This window comes from Macaca mulatta, chromosome 17, assembly GCF_049350105.2.
Source record: "Macaca mulatta isolate MMU2019108-1 chromosome 17, T2T-MMU8v2.0, whole genome shotgun sequence".
In the NCBI taxonomy this organism is placed as follows: domain Eukaryota; kingdom Metazoa; phylum Chordata; class Mammalia; order Primates; family Cercopithecidae; genus Macaca; species Macaca mulatta.
In genome coordinates this window covers 18533437-18551879 of record NC_133422.1, presented here as the reverse complement: position 1 = coordinate 18551879, position 18443 = coordinate 18533437, and the positions used below count along the sequence as shown (strand labels likewise).

General features: G+C 39.3%; 1 protein-coding gene across 1 annotated transcript; it reads right to left on the bottom strand.

Moving 5' to 3' along the window:
- Positions 1–6652: 6652 nt before the first annotated feature.
- Positions 6653–18395, bottom strand: NHLRC3 (NHL repeat containing 3). Its single transcript, XM_001087923.5, has 7 exons — positions 18003–18395; positions 17430–17582; positions 17007–17154; positions 14086–14286; positions 11920–12011; positions 9251–9363; positions 6653–8727 (listed from the first exon to the last, which is right to left on the bottom strand). Exons 1-7 carry the CDS (start codon positions 18084–18086, stop codon positions 8475–8477), a joined length of 1044 nt encoding a protein of 347 aa, XP_001087923.2. The 5' UTR covers positions 18087–18395; the 3' UTR covers positions 6653–8474.
- Positions 18396–18443: the final 48 nt, after the last annotated feature.

The following is an 18443-nucleotide window of genomic DNA, read 5'->3' as shown; positions in this document are numbered from 1 at the left end:
CAACAACCATTTCCCTGTGGCTCTAACCTCTGCTGACCCCCAAGGCCAGGAGAGAGCAGGGCTATCTTTCCCATGAGACCAGGGTGACTCTAATCTGCCACGCCTCTTTCTCTGCCAGTCCCTCCCAAGTCTTCTGGCTGGCTGCTCCCATAAAAGCATACACATAGCACAGCTTCCACTGCCCCTCCTGAGTGCTTTGCTGGTGGCCTAGGAGCACTTCAGCCCCCCTGCACAGCCTGTGCTCAACCCCAAGAGGTCAGAGGACAAAGCCATAGGTCTGGTCCGAATCCCCCAGAGTTCGGACACACAGCTGGGGAATATCCAACCGAGATCTGTGGCCAGAGCTAGATTGGGGTAAGAGCCCCTACTCTCCAAACACTGAGAAATATAAGGTGCGGGTTCGTAGGCCGGAGCAGGAGCAGAACATGCTTCCGTCTGCAAGACCAGCCAGGGAAAGGTGTAGCCTGTTGGTCGGCCATAGCCTCTGCCAGAAGGAGCCCCACAACCCAGAGGAACCAACAGCTCAGCAATCTGGGTGCAGATGGAATGGGACAAAACTAGCTGGTCAGGCCAGCTACTAGGATAGACACCGTAAGGAGATCCTATTGTGGAAGCACTAGTGGAATGGTCCCCACAGCCATCTGCTAGGGGAAAAAAACCCAGGCTGCAGTCACCACACCAGCGGCATACCCACAGCAACACTGCCCTGCCCAGGGATCCTCACCCTTGACCTACTGCATCAAGGGGCCACCTGTTGACATATTCCGCAACCTGCTCTGACTCTGCCAAGCACAGAGGACCAGTGGGTCCCCAGGGACCTGTGGGTCTCCTGGTAACCTAAACTTTGGCTTGGGTGACACTAAGGGAAGGGAGAACACAACCTACCAGCACCCCACTTTGGGACTAAGAAAACATGAGCATGGCACCAGTGATTGGAGGGGGCTCTCCAAGACCCAGGAATGGATTTGGTGAGGAGGTTATCTCTTGCCCACCCCGTCTAACTCACCCCAGAGTACTGCTGTGAATGCACCAAAATATAAGAGGCATGTGACTGAGAGCCTATCTACCAGCCCTTACTCTTTTTAAAAAATTATTTTTTTTATTTATCAGCCTACATCATGCTTTTTCTTTTTTAACGATTTTTTTAAATTAAAAATTCTTTCTCTTTGCCCTTACTCTTAAGAGCCACGTACTAGGGCTGGGCGCGGTGGCTCAAGCCTGTAATCCCAGCACTTTGGGAGATCGAGGCGGGTGGATCACGAGGTCAGGAGATCAAGACTATCCTGGCTAACATGGTGAAACCCCGTCTCTACTAAAAATACAAAAAAACTAGCCGGGCGTGGTGGCGGGCGCCTGTAGTCTCAGCTACTTGGGAGGCTGAGGCGGGAGAATGGCGTGAACCTGGGAGGCGGAGCTTGCAGTGAGCCGAGATCACGCCACTGCACTCCAGCCTGGGAGACACAGCGAGACTCCGTCTCAAAAAAAAAAAAGAGCCACGTACTAGATCACAGCCTTAATTAAACCACCAAACATAAATTCTTTCACCATACATCACCAGTGAAACCCAATGCAGGAATCTAACCACAAAGAAAGATCCCGCACAGAGCCTTGACCCTCTGAAAGCACTCAGGAATGAAGTCAATCGACTATAGGCAGCATACTCCAGTCAAACCCTCAAGGGAAATAAAGAATATAAAAACAAAAAGCCCCATCCAAACAACAGCCATTTCAAAATGATAAGGCAACACCAGCCCTCTCATATGAGAAAGCATCAGCACAAAAACTCCGATGATTAAAAAAGTCAGTGTCTCCTTACCTCTAAATAATTGCACTAGCTCCCCAGCAATGTCTGGTTCCTAACCAGATTGAAATGGCTAAGAGAGATGACAGACATAGAATTGAGAATCTGTATGGCAAAAAAGCTCAATGAGATACAGGAGAAAGTTTAAACTGAATCCAAGGAAGCCAGCAAAATGGTCCTGGAGAGATGACATAGTAATTTTTAAAGAAAGAAACAAACTGAACTTCTGGAATTTAAAAATTCACTACAAAATTTCATAGTACAGTTGGAAGCCTAAAGAACAGAATAGACCATGCTGAGAAAAGAATCTCTGAGCTCGAAGACCGGTCCTTCAAATCAACTCAGACAAAAATTTAAAAAAAAATTTTTTTTTTTAATGAACAAAACCTGAGAGAAACATGAGATTATGTATCAGGGGAACCACCCCCACAATATTTTAACATAAGTTCTTTTCTATTTCCCTAAGTGTCAGCCGGTCTAAGAAATAAAGGGAAAGAGTACAAAAGAGAGAAATTTTAAAGCTGGGTGTCTGGGGGAGACATCATATGTTGGCAGGTTCCGTGATGGCTCCTGAGCCGTAAAACCAGCAAGTTTTCAATAGCAATTTCCAAAGGGGAGGGAGTGTACGAATAGGGTGTGGGTCACAGAAATCACATGCTTCAAGGGCAACAAAAGATCACAAGGCAGAAGGTCAGGGTGAGATCACAAGGTCAGGGCAAAACTAGAATTGCTAAGGAAGGTCCATGTCCCACTGGGCACACATTGTCACTGACAAACATCTTAACAGGGTTCAAGAGCAGAGAACTGGTCTGACTACAATTTGCCAGGCTGGAATTTCCTAATCCTATCAAGCCTGGAGGTGCTGCAGGCCAGGGTGTGTTTCATCCCTTATCTGCAACTGCATAAGGCAGACACCCCAGAGCAGCCATTTCAGAGGACCCCCCGGGAATGCATTCTTTTCCCAGGGCTATTAATTATTAATACTCCTTACTGGGGAAAGAATTCAGTGATATTTCTCTTAGCTGCTTTTTGGTAATAAGAGAAATATGGCTCTGTCCTGTCCAGCCCACAGGCAGCCAGACTTTAAGGTTATCTCCCTTGTTTCCTGAAAATCGCTGTTATCCTATTCTTAAGGTGCCCAGATTTCATATTGTTCAAACACACATGCTTTACGAACAATTTGTGCAGTTAACGCAGTCATCACAGGGTCCTGAGGCGAGATACATCCTCAGCTTCTGAAGATGACGGGATTAAGAGATTAAAGACAAGCATAGGAAATTATAAGAGTATTGATTGGGGAAGTGATAAATGTCCATGAAATCTTCACAATTTATGTTCTTCTGTCACGGCTTCAGCAGGTCCCTCCGTTTGGGGTCCCTGACTTCCCGCAACATCTATATAAAGAGACCAAACCTACAACTCATTGGCATTCCTGAGAGAGGAAAAGAGAGAGTAAGCAACTTGGAAAACATATTTGAGGATATAGTCCACAGAAATTTCCCCAATCTCACTAGAGAGGTAGACATGCAAATTCCAGAAATCTAGAGAACATCTGCAAGATATTATACAAGACAACCATCCCAAAGACACATAGTCATCAGATTCTCCAAAGTCAACAGGAAAAAAAAAATCATAAAGGTGGTTAGGGAAAAAGGCCAAGTCACTTACAAAGGGAACCCCATTAGGCTAACAGCAGAGTTCTCAGCAGAAACTTTACAAGCCAGGAGAGACTGGGGATGTATATTCAGCATCCTTAAAGAAAAGAAATTACAACCAAGAATTTTATATCTTGCCAAATTATGCTTCACATGGAAAGGAAAATGAAATCCTTTCCAAACACGCAAACACTAACGGAATTCATTACCAGTAGACCTGCCTTACAAGAAGTACTTAAGGAGAGAGTTCTAAATGTGGAAAGGAAAGAACAATATCTGATACCACAAAAACACACTTAAGTACATAAGCTACAGATCCTACAAAGCAATTACATAATTGAGTCTACAAAACAACCAGTTAATAACAAAATGACAGGATCAAATCCTTACATATCAATATTAACCTTGAACATAAATAGTCTAAATGCCCCATTTAAATGGAACAGACTGGCAAGACCCAACCATCTATCCTCAAGAGACCCATCTCACATGTAACACCCATAGTCTCAAAATAAAGAAATGGAGAAAAATCTATCATGCAAACAGAAAGCAAAAGACAGCAAGGTAACTATTCTTACATAAGACAAAATAAGCTTTAAACAACACAGTCAAAAAGAATAAAGAAGGGCATTACATAATGATAAAAGGTTCAATTCAGTACTACTTAACTATCCTAAATAAATACGCACACAACACTGGAGAATTCAGATTGATAAAACAAGTACTTTTAGAAAGATATCAAATTAATAATCAAACATTGCCCCCAGAGGAACTAGAAAAACAAGAACCTCAATGCTAGCAGAAGAAAACTAAAATCAGAGCAGAACTGAATGAAGTTGAGATGCAAAAATACATACGAAAGATCAATGAAACCAAAAGTTGGTTTTTTGAAAGCATAAACAAGATACCCTGCTATCTAGATTAATAAAAAGAGTAACAATACAAATAAGTAGAATCAGAAAAGACAGACATTACAGCTGATCCCACAGAAATACAAAAGATCCTCAGAGACTAACTACTAAAACATTTCCATGCACTCAAACTAGAAAACCTAGAAGACAGCCTGTGCAACACAGTGAGAACCCATCTTGACAAAATATTAGAAAGTTAGCCTGGCATGGTGGCATGCACCTATAATCCCAGCTACTCAGGAGGCCGATGCAGGAGAATCACTTGAACCTAGGAGGCGGAGGTTGCAATGACCCAAGATTGTGCTACTGCACTCCAGTCTGAGTGACAGAGCGAGGTTCTGTTTCAAAATAAATAAATAAATAAATGAAAGAAAAGGAAGGAGGGTAGGGAGGAAGGGAGGGAAAGAAGGAGAGAGAAAGAAAGAGAGAAAGGGAGAGAGAAAGAAAGAGAGAAAGGAAAGGAAGAAAGGAAAAGAAAAAAATCTGGAAGCAATGGATAAATTTTTCATTGTTCAAGTTCTATTCAATTCTTATACACAAAAGGAGCATCTACATGTCATTTAGTGTTTAGAGGATTAATTTATAAACTCATGGATTCCACAGAGTAGTTGATAAAGAAATGACTTAAGAGCCTTTATAAAAAACTTATTTTTCTTATTTGTAAAATAGCAACCACAAGGTGAAATTGTTTTTTTAAACAATAACAATGACGACAACAAAAAACACCTACTAGGGAGAAAAAAGAATAATTCCCCACTCATACAAATTCATTCTCAATTGTACTAAACTTACACATTCAGATTATAGTTTCACCTTCATTTAAAATAAGTTAATTCACTTCTGGCTGTTAGTTTGAATTACTGAAAAGGTTTAAACTTTTCTTTTTAATTGTGGACAAGTCCAATTAACCAGTAAAAAATTTCCAACAATGCTTGGAAAATGTTTCACCCATAAACCAATTTCCTCAAGATGTAAGCAAGTTGTGGAAAAAAGAAAAACAATGAAAATATGGTGAACATGGTAGCTTCAAAAAAAAAAAAAAAAGCAAACTATGAAGCTTAGCCCATGTTTGAGTTCAAGAAATGCTTATAAGCAGAACACTACTGACCTCTTGTGTATCAAGAATGTAACATAACGCATAACGCAAGTGCCAAAAATGGTACCTCCTAAAACTACTGAAAGACAAGGTTTAAGTAGCTTGTTTTCCCATCCAGGTAGGGAACTATTAGAGCAGAGGATACCTGCCTGAGTGCCTTTATATGTTTGTTGTCTCAAAACTTTTTACTGAATCAATAAAGCTGATTAATTTGATTTTTTTATTGTTGCTGAAAATATATAGCAGATAATGCAACAAATTAAAGTAATACATTTAGGACTTTTAAAAACTCTCATTTATTTTGGTGAGCCTAAAAAGCAAAACTTGGAGAGTTTCCATTTTAGTGCTGACCATCCAATCTGTCCTGTCTTCAAATGCAGAAGTGCTTAAAACCAGCAAAGGCAAAACAAGTTAGGACTTGACTGCCTTAGCCTTACACTACATTGCTTGAAGCAGTCTTTTAATCTGTTAAGTGACCTAAGAACATAATCCCAGCAGTTTGGGAGGCCGAAGCAGACGGATCATGAGGTCAGGAGATCGAGACCATCCTGGCTAACACGGTGAAACACCGTCTCTACTAAAAACAAAAAATAAAAAAAATTAGGCGGGCGTGGTGGCGGGCACCTATAGTCCCAGCCACTCGGGAGGCTGAGGCAGGAGAATGGCGTGAACCCGGGAGGCGAAGCTTGCAGTGAGATCACGCCACTGCACTCCAGCCTGGGCGACAGAGCGAGACTCTGTCTCAAAATAATAATAACAGTTTATGGTAAATCTTTGTTCGCCATCAGATTTCATCCAAGTTTTCTCTGCTTGATAAATATTCCACTTGTAAGACCGAATCTGATGGTACAGGTAAGGAAAGACATAGCTAAGTCTACAGTCTTTGGTTTTCTGGTTTAGAACACTTTCTCCCCTCCCCTACTCCAAGAATAGACCTAAAAAGTAGAAGTATAAAGATGTTCCACTTTTAATGCAGAAATGTAGACAATTAGCTAGTTAGTACTGTCAGTTGCACCCGCCCACCACCTCAAAACAAGCTACATTCTTTAAATGTTGTAAGCAACTTCTAGTCATATTTATGCACATCAGCTTACACCCTAATGTGTGAAAAGCAGGATATTCTTTCAGCATCAACTTGTGATTTCATAATTGTTGAAATTCTTTAAATGAATAAAGAGTTATAGACTGCTTTTGTGAAAATAAAATCAAACTTTAATTGTGGAGCCAGATAATATTGCCTTTTCTTGCCAAAATTTTAATTTATACTTTTTAGTAGAAAACATAACACATTTCTCATTCATTTAACTAATTCATTCATTTAACTAATTAATCCAAATGAAAAAAGTGAAGTACTATAATCACAGGTATACTAATAAACACTTTTACAAAGATATTCAGAAACATTTGCAGCAGGTTTTATAAGACTCTGATATAAAACAAAGTAAAATAAAACATTTTGAATTGGCAAAATCAGTTTACCTAGCCTAAACTGCTTCAAAGAGGCATTTGCACTTCTTGTCCTGGCTTCATAAAACAAAGTAAAATAAAACATTTCGAAATTTCAAAATCAGTTTACCTAGCCTAAATTACTTCAAAGAGGCACTTGCACTTCTTGTCCTGGCTTAAAAACAAACCCTGAAATTACTTTCTTTTATCCAAATCAATTGACCATATTAGCTAATCTGCATAAAGTCTATGAGGATATGTTTTGATAAATGCTATAAACACAAAATTATGTCATATGCTACACAATTTACAGTAAAACACTGGGAAAAGAGGAAGCTGATGCGAGGAAGAGGGAAGAATGATTTGAAAGATTATAAAATGGCAAAGTTCCTCCAAAACCTATAATAAGCTAAAACAAACTGAAAAAAAAAAGGTCTTAGTTGGGAAGCCAATATTCAGACCAAAGGAGGGGGTGGGAGGAGAAGATGTAGAAGGAGGAAAGCAGGAAATTATCCATCTTAACAGCTCAAAGGATTTGGCACATATCTATGTTATCTGAATAATCTTGAAATTTCTTTGAGGTAGACAAATGTTAGGAATAAGTTGAGTTCATGTAAAACAAAAAAAGAAAGAAAGAAAAAGAAAAAAAAAAAAGAGAAGGAAGCTCTACAATCCTTGGTTATTTGTAAAAACCTCTTTTAGTAAAGTGCTTAGATGCCAGCCATTTTATTCCAACATTTAAAGGCTGATTGACGTTAAGTATCTTATAGGTAATGGACAAAAGCCAAGTTGGGCTTTAAAACAAGCTTAAAGCCTACCAAACTTTACAGTACGTTTCTAACTTTTTATACCTTCTTTACATGGAAATTATTGTTTTCTCCTCCTTGTCCCTTGGTAAGCTCTTCCTGTTTTCAAGTCTGAGCTCAAATTCACTTCTCCTGCGAAGTATCCACGATTCCCTCAGTCAAATGCAGCGCTCCTACTCCAAAAGTCCCACTGCGCTCCAAGGTCGCTTTTGCTGTGTTGTGACTGTTGGCCCACTTGTCTCCCCACTGGACTGGAAGCTACTCAAAAGGCAACCCTGCTTCTTCATTTTTACGTGGTCAAGACACAGCACTCTGTGGGTACTCAAATTAATCAATAGTTCATCCTATTTACAATCTTTCAAGCAACTCATTTTATGTTAGTTGCACGATCTGGAGGTCTGGAGTTCTTCATATGAAATTTAATAAATTATCCTGCAAACTCATTTTTATTCCCATTTTTTTTACCCAGGGACAATCAGTCTACCCGGGCAAATAATGAGGTTGCGACCTTAGTCCCTCTTCCCAACCTCATTTTTTAGTTACATTCCTTTCATTAACATGTCCTTATACACTTACAAATAAAACTAAGTCCCAAGAGGGCAACAAAATATATGATTCTTAATGATATAAAAACAAATCTTTCTGATACTAGATCTTTTATACTAGAAAAGTAAATTCTTGTGCTTGAACATCATTTTTAAGCACTTAGTGAATTTGAGAATCTTAACTGCCACTTGAAATATTTGCAGGAAAGAAACATTATGAACCAAATGCAGGAACATAGCTATTCAAAGGGACATATTTTTGTACTTGTTTTGCTCCAATTTCTGCTACATAGACCGCTCCAGTCTTTCTGTCGACTTCCAGGAGATGTGGCAAAACTTGATCTGCTAGTTGGATTGTGCTGATCACAGAACACTCCCCAATGCTGCCCACCGGGGGTGCCACTACAACTGAGAGCCTGCTAAGATTCAGCTGGGCCACAATCAAGTACTTCCCATCAGGAGTAAATCTAAGGAGAAAGACATTTAACATAATAAATGTCTGTGAAATAAACATAAGGGGTTATTTTTTTTCAACATTTTAATCCCCTACTGTGCCAAACAACAGTAGGCATCTACTTGCTGAATGAATCTTTTAAGGAGAATTTTAATTTAATCTAATTCTGTTTATGAGGGAATAAGATGTCCATGATGGTAAGCAAAGCCAAAGATTAGCTTAAAGTTTTCAAAAGTATCAATATCATAGTCCACAAAATGAAACTAATGAAGAACTGACGTTAGGCTGGTTTTGATTTTTGTCCTGTGTTTAAAAATTTACCAAGTAAAGGCTAGAGGAGAGGTCTAGCATGTTATTTCTTGTGTTCACTTTATCTGGGATCTGAAAATCTCGGATATCAACTTTCTCTGTATATTTCTATTTTCCCCTGATTCAAAATTAACAATAAACATTTTAAACTTTCAGCTAGCTATTCAGAGAAGTGAGATATGTACACTAACTAAAACAAGCATTTGGCAATAAAATGAAACAATTACCTGACTGAAGAAGGTCCCTCTTCTGTGAAACAATTATTCCATGCTCCTAACCACTCCCCAGTGTCTTTATCAAATACTTGGATTCTTTTATTTCCTCGGTCAGCAACCCACACCTGAGAAACACACAAAAAAAGTCAATTGAAAAATATCCATAATATGAGAAAAAGAAAGGGAAAAGAACATTTATTTTCATTAGTTTCACATACAATATCTCACTTAAGAGGATTCCAAAGAAGGTAGTATAAGTCCCATTTTCAGATGAGGAAAAACTAAAGTTCAGAAAGGTTACCTTCTCTGAAGTGAGCTTACAAGTGGGAGAGGCACAACTCAAAGCTGTCTTAACCCAAAGCTTATAATACTCTGTCTACTGTTCTAAATGTGTGAATAACTAAAAAGCTGGAGTACTCTACCATAATGCAGGGGATCAGTAGATAATGAAAAGTGACAACATTCATTCATTCCTTTAACAAGCATTCATTTTTCAATGAGTGCTACTGGCTTGTCAGCTCCTGGGCCAGGCAATGTGACAAAGAAAAGCAGCCTTACTTCTCGAGAGCTCAAGATAGCAGGATGTGAGGTATTCATTCATATTGCAGTATCATTAAACCCATATCTGCTATTACCAAGGTATGTACAGAGTGCTGAACCAACTAAAGAAGCTTGAGATATTTTAGCAACACATAAAGAACAGTAATAGGTTTAATTTAGGTTTGTTATACACTGTAATGGGTTATTAAGGAACTTGTTATAAGACAAGAAGTGAGACGCATTCTAAATGATATTTCATGGCTACAGGCACGCAACTTAAAGCATAAAGGGAAATGGTTTTTGATGACTTATGGCCAGGGTTGTAGAGAGGTATGAAATAATGCACTGGGAGTGGGTCAGTCCCATTTACTTCTACCTCCCTGCTTTTGGTCCTTTGGATTTCTTGGGTTTGTGAATTGAGAGATTATTTCTTCACCAGTAACCCTGACTACAACTTCATCAGTGTGTGCGAATTTTGGTAGCCATTGAATTCATCTCCAATCAGAAACAAATCAAAACTCACTACACCATTTAAGAAACTTTATTAATGCCAAAATAAAGCAATTTCTCAAGGTCTTTTCCTGATCTATGATCCTTTACTAAGGATGGGTTTTCTTAAAAGATTTTGAGATTAGTATCCCAGACAAATGACCAAGGAAGAAGTACAGTTTACACCCTAGGATGGAATGATACTTTAGATTGTAGTATTATCTTTCCTGCTCAACATTCAGTGAATTTTGATTATGGGAACTCCTGTTTAACACATAACAAGAAGTCTGGAACTGACTAACCTTTCATATACGGTCGTGGTGATGATTAAATGAGTTAATTATGTAAAATATTCAGAACAGAATTGCTATTGTTATAAAACAATTGTGTATAATTGACACTCTTTATCATTCAGGAATGCCAGAGTACCCCCATCAGATGATTTCCAAGGCCTTTTAGAAGGGTGTTCCTCACCATGATGAATTTACCTGGGTCAAGGTTTCCCAGGCTCTGAAATTTGATTTTTTTTTTTCTTAGCACACAATGAGTCACCCAAGCTCAGAAGGATAATGTGCAAAAGTTTAATTTAAACTTTCCAGTTCCCAATTTACATACAAAGTTCACATGGTTGATTAACGTCTTATGGCAGATCAGAAGATTTAATGATCAAAACATTCTCATTTTTGTCAATCAATTATGATTAGGAAGCCAAGTCATAATTAGAAGTTTGTTTGCTGATCACTGAATCTGCTAATCCAGTAGAAATGGATTAAATGCCTAATGGTATGAAGGCAAGCAGCCTAATGTATCCATTGTGTGTCAAGACATTTAGTCATTTAATAAATAAATAGGACTACGATATACTAGGCACTAAGAAATAAAGCAAAAGAGATTCAGTAAGCACTCTCAACAGCCTAACATCTATTAGGGGAGACAGACAAATGATTATAATATAGCATGGTAGTTACTATGATAGGAAGTACAGGCTGCTATGGGAAAAGGAGGAGAAACTAATATACAAATTTTTTGGTGGGGGTTTTGTTGTGAAAAGGTAACCTCAAAGAAGTCAGATCTATGCTTAGAAGTTGAGTCAAGGCAAAAGAGATAGTAGCGAGTAGGGCAGAAAAGAGAGAAATTGATTGAAATTTGTTGGCTAAAGCTTTCTGTTCCCTAAACAAAGTGGAGCTAGTGAGAACAAGAGTTTGCCTAGGTGACTCTTTTTCAAACTTCCAAGATTAACCTCTCCCACTCCACTTTAGATCAGCACTTTTTTTCTTGAGAAGTGAAAAGATATGCAAACACTTTTAGCGGAGTTTTCCCAGTAAGCAGGCAACTTTTTCTTTCAGGCAACTTTATGTTCAGATCCATTATTTGTTCCTTCTATCCTTTTAAATGGTACAGGAAATCCATTGTGCTCATTTCTAAATATTTGGGGAACCCCCTCACTATACGACTCAGACATTTGTAAGGAAGTATGTGTGCACACCCAGCCCCAGAGTAATTACCCAGACATACCCACTAACACACGTCTCCACATGCCCAGACACACATGTATACCACAATCTATATATACATGCCCAGACACAGACACAGACACATGCACAAACATATTCAGATGCATAGTCCCAGATACAATGACACTGTATTTTTACCCGACCAGCTGAATCAAGTGTAACACTGTGAGGTATGTTGAACTTAGCAGGCCCTGTCCCATTTTCTCCATGCAGCCAAAGGATCATGAAATCTATAAATGATAAAAATATATAGTCAGAACAACATATAGAATGTCTCATGCATTTGCATATTTTATGAAACAGGTTACAAAGAACTATTTAATTACACCGCTGGTTCACTTGACTATGCTTTCTCAGCTTTCCTGTCTATACGCCCACTTGCCCATCTCTTACAATTAATTTTTTTAAAGTTCCTTCTCTGCTTTAGGCAATTAATCTACTTCTTTAATTATTATCTCCACTTGAATTTTTCATGACTGCTTCAAAATCAGTTTAGGGTTTATGCCATCCTCTCCCTAAAACTGGTTCCCCTTCCCAACTTATCTGTTACTTGATATTAGTATTCCACAGACCTTAGAAATTCACATTATGGGCCGGGCGTGGTGGCTCACGCCTGTAATCCCAGCACTTTGGGAGGCCGAAGTGGGTGGATCACGAGGTCAGGAGATCGAGACCATCCTGGCTAACATGGTGAAAACCCAACTCTACTAAAAAACTTCAAAAAATTAGCTGGGCGTGGTGGGGTCGCCTGTAGTCCCAGCTACTCGAGAGGCTGAAGCAGGAGAATGGCCTGAACCCGGGAGGCGGAGCTTGCAGTTAGCCGAGATCACGCCACTGCACCCCAGCCTGGGCAGCAGAGAGAGACTCCGTCTCAAAAAAAAAAAAAAAAAAAATTCACATTATGATTTTACCATCTATCTCCTTTATTATCCACTATGGTGGGTTCAACTGTAGTCCTTTAAAAACATGTCCAAGTCCTAACTCCTGATACCTGGGAATGTGATGCTATTTGGAAATAGTTTTTGCAGATAAAATTAAATTAGGGATCTCACGAGATTACCCTAGATTTAGGGTGGTCCCTAAATCCTTATTCAGAGAAAGAAGGGAAAGACTGGAGGCACAAAACCACACAGAGAAGAAGGGGCTGCCATGTGAATATGGAGACAGACATCAGAGTTATGCTGCCACAAGCCAAGGAATGCTTGGGCCACCAGAAACTAGAAGCGGCAAGGCAGGGCCTTTAGAATGAGCACGGCCTACCAGATTTCTGACTTCTGGATTCCAAAACTGTGAGAATAAATTTATGTTGTTTAAAGCCATGCAGTTTGTGGCAATTTGCTATGGCAACCACAGGAAACTAATATACCCATATTCAATCTGTCTCCTAGATTTTGTTGTTTCTTTCATTGAAATTTTTGGATTCTTGCTTTATCCTTACCCTATACGTCCCTTTTAACTGTTATCAACCAAATTCAGGTACTAAATGATAAATTGACTACACAGCCTCCAAATGACAGAGCTCACTTGAAATAGATCCTAAAAGAATGTCTTATAAAACCTGCTGCTGTAACATCACTTTCCTACTAAGAAAACCTCAAAAACTTTACAGGCAAAAACATGGCTTTAATAATCCTCAAATAAGACTTCAAAAACATCCCAAATTGTATTTTATGCTGCTGAAAAAGTGCATCTTCACCTTCTTTCCTGCTAATAACGGCCTGTAGACCATGCATGATAAACCCTCCATGAATGTTCCATCCATCCTCCCTTCTCCTCCCACCAAAACCAGTTTAGTTCAATAACTACTTCCTTCATGACATCTGGTTCTATTTCTCCAGGCAATTTAGTTTCTCCTCCTAAGTCGATTTTGCTTTAAGAATCAATACCATAAACCACATTGCATTGTTTCATACATAACAGATCTGCACCTCCTTATACTAGAGAGGACAGAGAAAGGGCACTCAATAAAATGCTTGCAGATTAATCAGCCTGTAGGATATCTGACTCTGGACTTCTAGGTTTCTAATTTCTACACACTTATCTCCTGAGCCCACTAGAAATTCTCATACTGTTGCCAGGTACTTTTGGAGGAATCTCCTGGCCTTTGGTGAAGAAAGTCGGCCTGTTATCAGGATCATTTATTGTGGGCAATCATACATCTGTTTTTCAGTTTTCTGGCAGTAATACACTTAGCTCTTTACACACTGCTTCATACACAACACTTAAAACATTATACCAAGTATCAAACAAATTCAATCCAATTTATAATATTTTTATAATACCATAAACAATTAAGTCATGTACCTTGGGACAGTTTGATCAATCTGTTATTCAATCCTCCATCTCCATCCACAATGTAAATATCTCCTGTGTCCTCTACATATAATTCTGCTGGGTTATCAAACTGCAAAGGATTCAAACCAGTGCCTTTTTTGCCTGGAGTACCCAAGACTTGAACAAGATCACCAAAAGAACTGTATTTTTTAACAGTATGACCAAAGAATCCTATAAAGATAGATATGTACATCTCACAAATAAAACCACTATACAAACATTCAGATTTTTCAAGTAAGCTAAGAGCAAAAATTTGATAGAATTAAACAGTAATAAATGGTTGATAGACTTAGGAAATTACATATAACTAATAAGCACTATAGCTTCTTTGTAAATTATAGCCACATTTGATCACGAATTAAAATCTCCATTAGTACAAAATAAGCGGATTCTAAACTCAAATAAATAACATCCCCATAATTGACTCATTATACAGGAAACTCAGAATGTTAACAAAGTATTGGGGCAGCATTTTCTTTTTTAATCTTTTGACCTTGAATAAGCATTGCTTATGAAAGGAAATCAAGAAGAAAATGTAAAGGGAACAACTTATATTTGAAACTGTTACTTCAATCATTCACATACAGATCTTAAATTTCAGTCAACAAAAACATTCTCTATGGTACAGAATTTTTTTTTTTTAACTGCATTTTCACCTTGTGGAGACATTCAAAATGCAACCCCTCAACTTTTCTTTGCTAAGAAGAAAATAATCTTTGTAAATCATGAGTATCTTATTTTCTCACGTTAAAATTTCTTTAAGTTAAAATTAACAAGCAAGAGCATAAAGCAGACTATCAATAAGGGAATATCATAAAGCAGTTAACAGAAATCAATTTGAAGGTACATATACCCAATTAATTGATAGGTATTCAAAAGACAAACCGGATACATTGAGCTTACCAGAAAGAAAGTGAATCAGCTTACATTACAATTCTATGTTAAATTATTTATTTATTATTATACTTTTGGACAGTTGAGCTCAAGTTTATAGCAATAAAAAACACATAAGCCTCCAAGTTTCTAAAAACTAGCAAAAAAGACTACCAATAAAAATTTTTTTTTAAAAAAAGGCTAATTTGTAGCCATATTTTTCATTAGAGGAAATTTATTCCTTTGGGAAGTAGGAACATAAAACCGTCTTCAGATCTCTGGGTAGAAAATTAGCTGTAATGGAAAAAATGAAGAGATCATCTGTGCTCTTTTTATTTCTGGGAATCAATGAAGTCTTATTTTTAAAAATCACATGAATAAAATGAACTAAAAGTAATGGTCTTTAACAGTGGATCTTCAGGAAAAAAGTGAAAATAGACCCTCATTACAGTATTACAATTCACTCAGTGATAATCTATAGATTTTTTTTGGTTGAACCAGAATCTTACTATGTAAAACACAGCATGAAATAAACAGGCCATCAGCTGAGGCCCAGAAATCTTATGGGTTCTGAAAACAGCTGCGATAATGGCACTACTTACAGAAACTGAGAACTCATTATCTCTAAAAAATGGTATCTGAATCAGCCAGGACTGTAGCACCAGGATGTCCCTGAATTCAAGAACACAACTGAGCCAAGGAATGCCAGAAATAATGTCTTTATAATCTCATTTCTTCCTGAATTCCTAGGGTAATGCCAGGACATCTCAGGTATTGCTTTAAGCTACAGCCACAGGTGAATTGTTTCTCTGAAAACTTTCTCCATAGCTGCCATTCAGCTGTGCTCACTTTATTTTTCAGTTTTTTTGTACTAAAAATATTTGATAGCCGGGCGCGGTGGCTCAAGCCTGTAATCCCAGCACTTTGGGAGGCCGAGACGGGCGGATCACAAGGTCAGGAGATCGAGACCATCCTGGCTAACCCGGTGAAACCCCATCTCTACTAAAAAATACAAAAAACTAGCCGGGCGAGGTGGCGGGCGCCTGTAGTCCCAGCTACTCGGGAGGCTGAGGCAGGAGAATGGCGTGAACCCGGGAGGCGGAGCTTGCAGTGAGCTGAGATCCGGCCACTGCACTCCAGCCTGGGTGACAGAGCAAGACCCCGTCTCAAAAAAAAAAAATAATAAAAATAAAAAAAAAAAAATAAAATAAATAAAATATTTGATGGCCGGAAGATTTCAGACATACTTCAGTCAGTAGAATTTCAAAAACATTAACACCAATTTCTGCAATCTTTGCACTTTGAGCAACCAAACAGTTACGATTTCACAATCTTTTATGAAAGAGAACTGGAAAAGGAAAATAAGAGTCAAGGATTCCAGTCATTGCTTTTAGAGACTGCCACTTTATTTGGCTTCAGTTTAGTTATTTAATCTGAGAAGAGCAACTGATGCTTTAAAGAGGAAAAGTCCCTAGACAAGTTCAAGGAAAGATTATATTAACAGGCTCCTTGTCAAATTTCTTAATTCCACAGAAGCATAATATAAAGTTTGTTAAAAACATGTGATTTCGGCCGGGCGCGGTGGCTCAAGCCTGTAATCCCAGCACTTTGGGAGGCCGAGACGGGCGAATCACGAGGTCAGGAGATCGAGACCATCCTGGCTAACACGGTGAAACCCCGTCTCTACTAAAAAATACAAAAACTAGCCAGGCGAGGTGGCGGGCGCCTGTAGTCTCAGCTACTCGGGAGGCTGAGGCAGGAGAATGGCGTAAACCCGGGAGGCGGAGCTTGCAGTGAGCTGAGATCCGGCCACTGCACTCCAGCCTGGACGACAGAGCCAGACTCCGTCTCAAAAAAAACAAAAAACAAAAAACAAAACAAAAAAAAAATGTGATTTCATGAATCGTTAAAGAAATTACAATTAGATTCAGCAACTCTGATTTTAAACAACACAAACAAGGACATGTGCAAAGATGCGATTTCCAGTAAGATAATTTAATAGATATTAGTATACATACCACTTCCTACATCCGTGATCCAGATGGATTGTTCATATAGAGTACTGGCTGCAAAAATACCATGAGGTGTGTCAACTGTATAATTCCAGGCTCGTAGAAAATATCCATCCTCTGTGAACACTAATATCTTTGGGATGTTATCCCCTCTCTGAAGGTATACAAAAAATAACTAGGATCAGTTTTAAGGAAAGGTAATCTGTATCTTGGCGAAGAAAAAAAAATAACTGAGAATTTTACTAATATTTCAAAAACCACTTTCAAAATCTAACATATCTTTCACATTCGAAACCAAAATACTTGAAACCAACTCAAAAATAAATTGCACAATTAGCATGATATAAACGCATATGGTCAGTTACTACAGCAAGAGAGGAAGGTTGTTGTTTCGTGTTCCTAATTTTTTTAACTCTCTATTTTACTTACTTGACCTATGTAAACCAATCCGTTGAGGGAGTCAACTGCAACACAAAATGTTGTTCCGGTAAAATATTCTGGGTGCTTAGGCCAATCCACATCCAGCCGGTAAAGACTTTTCTCAGTTCTCCAGGAAACTGCAAAAGTAAAGTTCCTCAAAACCTTAAATAAAATCAGACAATTCAGATTTAGTTTACCCTCTAGGGAAGAAAAAAGGGTGGGGGGGGGCGGATGGTAACAGGGCTTATTGTTAAGCATGCCTTGACAACTAGAAGTTTGCTGGACTGAAATAATTCCAAAGAAATGGGCTTATGTGCCTGAAGACCAACACGACCACAATAGAAGTCTGCAAATTATTTGAGGGTGTAGTAGGAGTTGGGAAAGAGGAAAATGGCGATGTAAGATACACAGATTTTTAAACTCAAATTTTATAACAGTCAAGGCAGTTCGGACCCAGGTGCAAGCTTTGAGACAAGCTACTGAGGGAACCAGGGCCTGCCACCTCCATCCCACGACCGTGGCGACGCCTCCCAACAGGGCTATCCGCACACCCGACAGTCATTTCCTCACTACCCAACTCACTGGAGAGCCACAAAAACGCGAATGCAAAACCAGAAATGCAAGAAAGACGCCAGCACCGGCTACGCAGACCCAGAATCTCGCCATGACCAGACGGGAAGCCAGGCGGGGGAGGGTCCGCAGGTGTCTGGGGGAGGACCTGACAGCCTCAGGCCCGAACGGTGTGTAGCGGCACAGAGGGTCTGCCCGGGGCCCGAAGACCCTATCTCCGGTTTCCCCTCCCTGGAGGCACGAGCTTTGAGTACGAAAGGGAACAGAGACTAGGGCGAATGAAAATCAAAGACGACCAGTTCCGGACTTCGTGTGCATTTCGGGGTCCCCGCCCTTATGTCAGGTGCTTCGGGCTCACCCAGTGACCACCCTTTCCCGCCCTCAGGGCAGTCCTCGCCGGTGACTTCCCGTGGCCACCAAAGTATGGGCGCCCGTAGATATGCCTTAATCGCT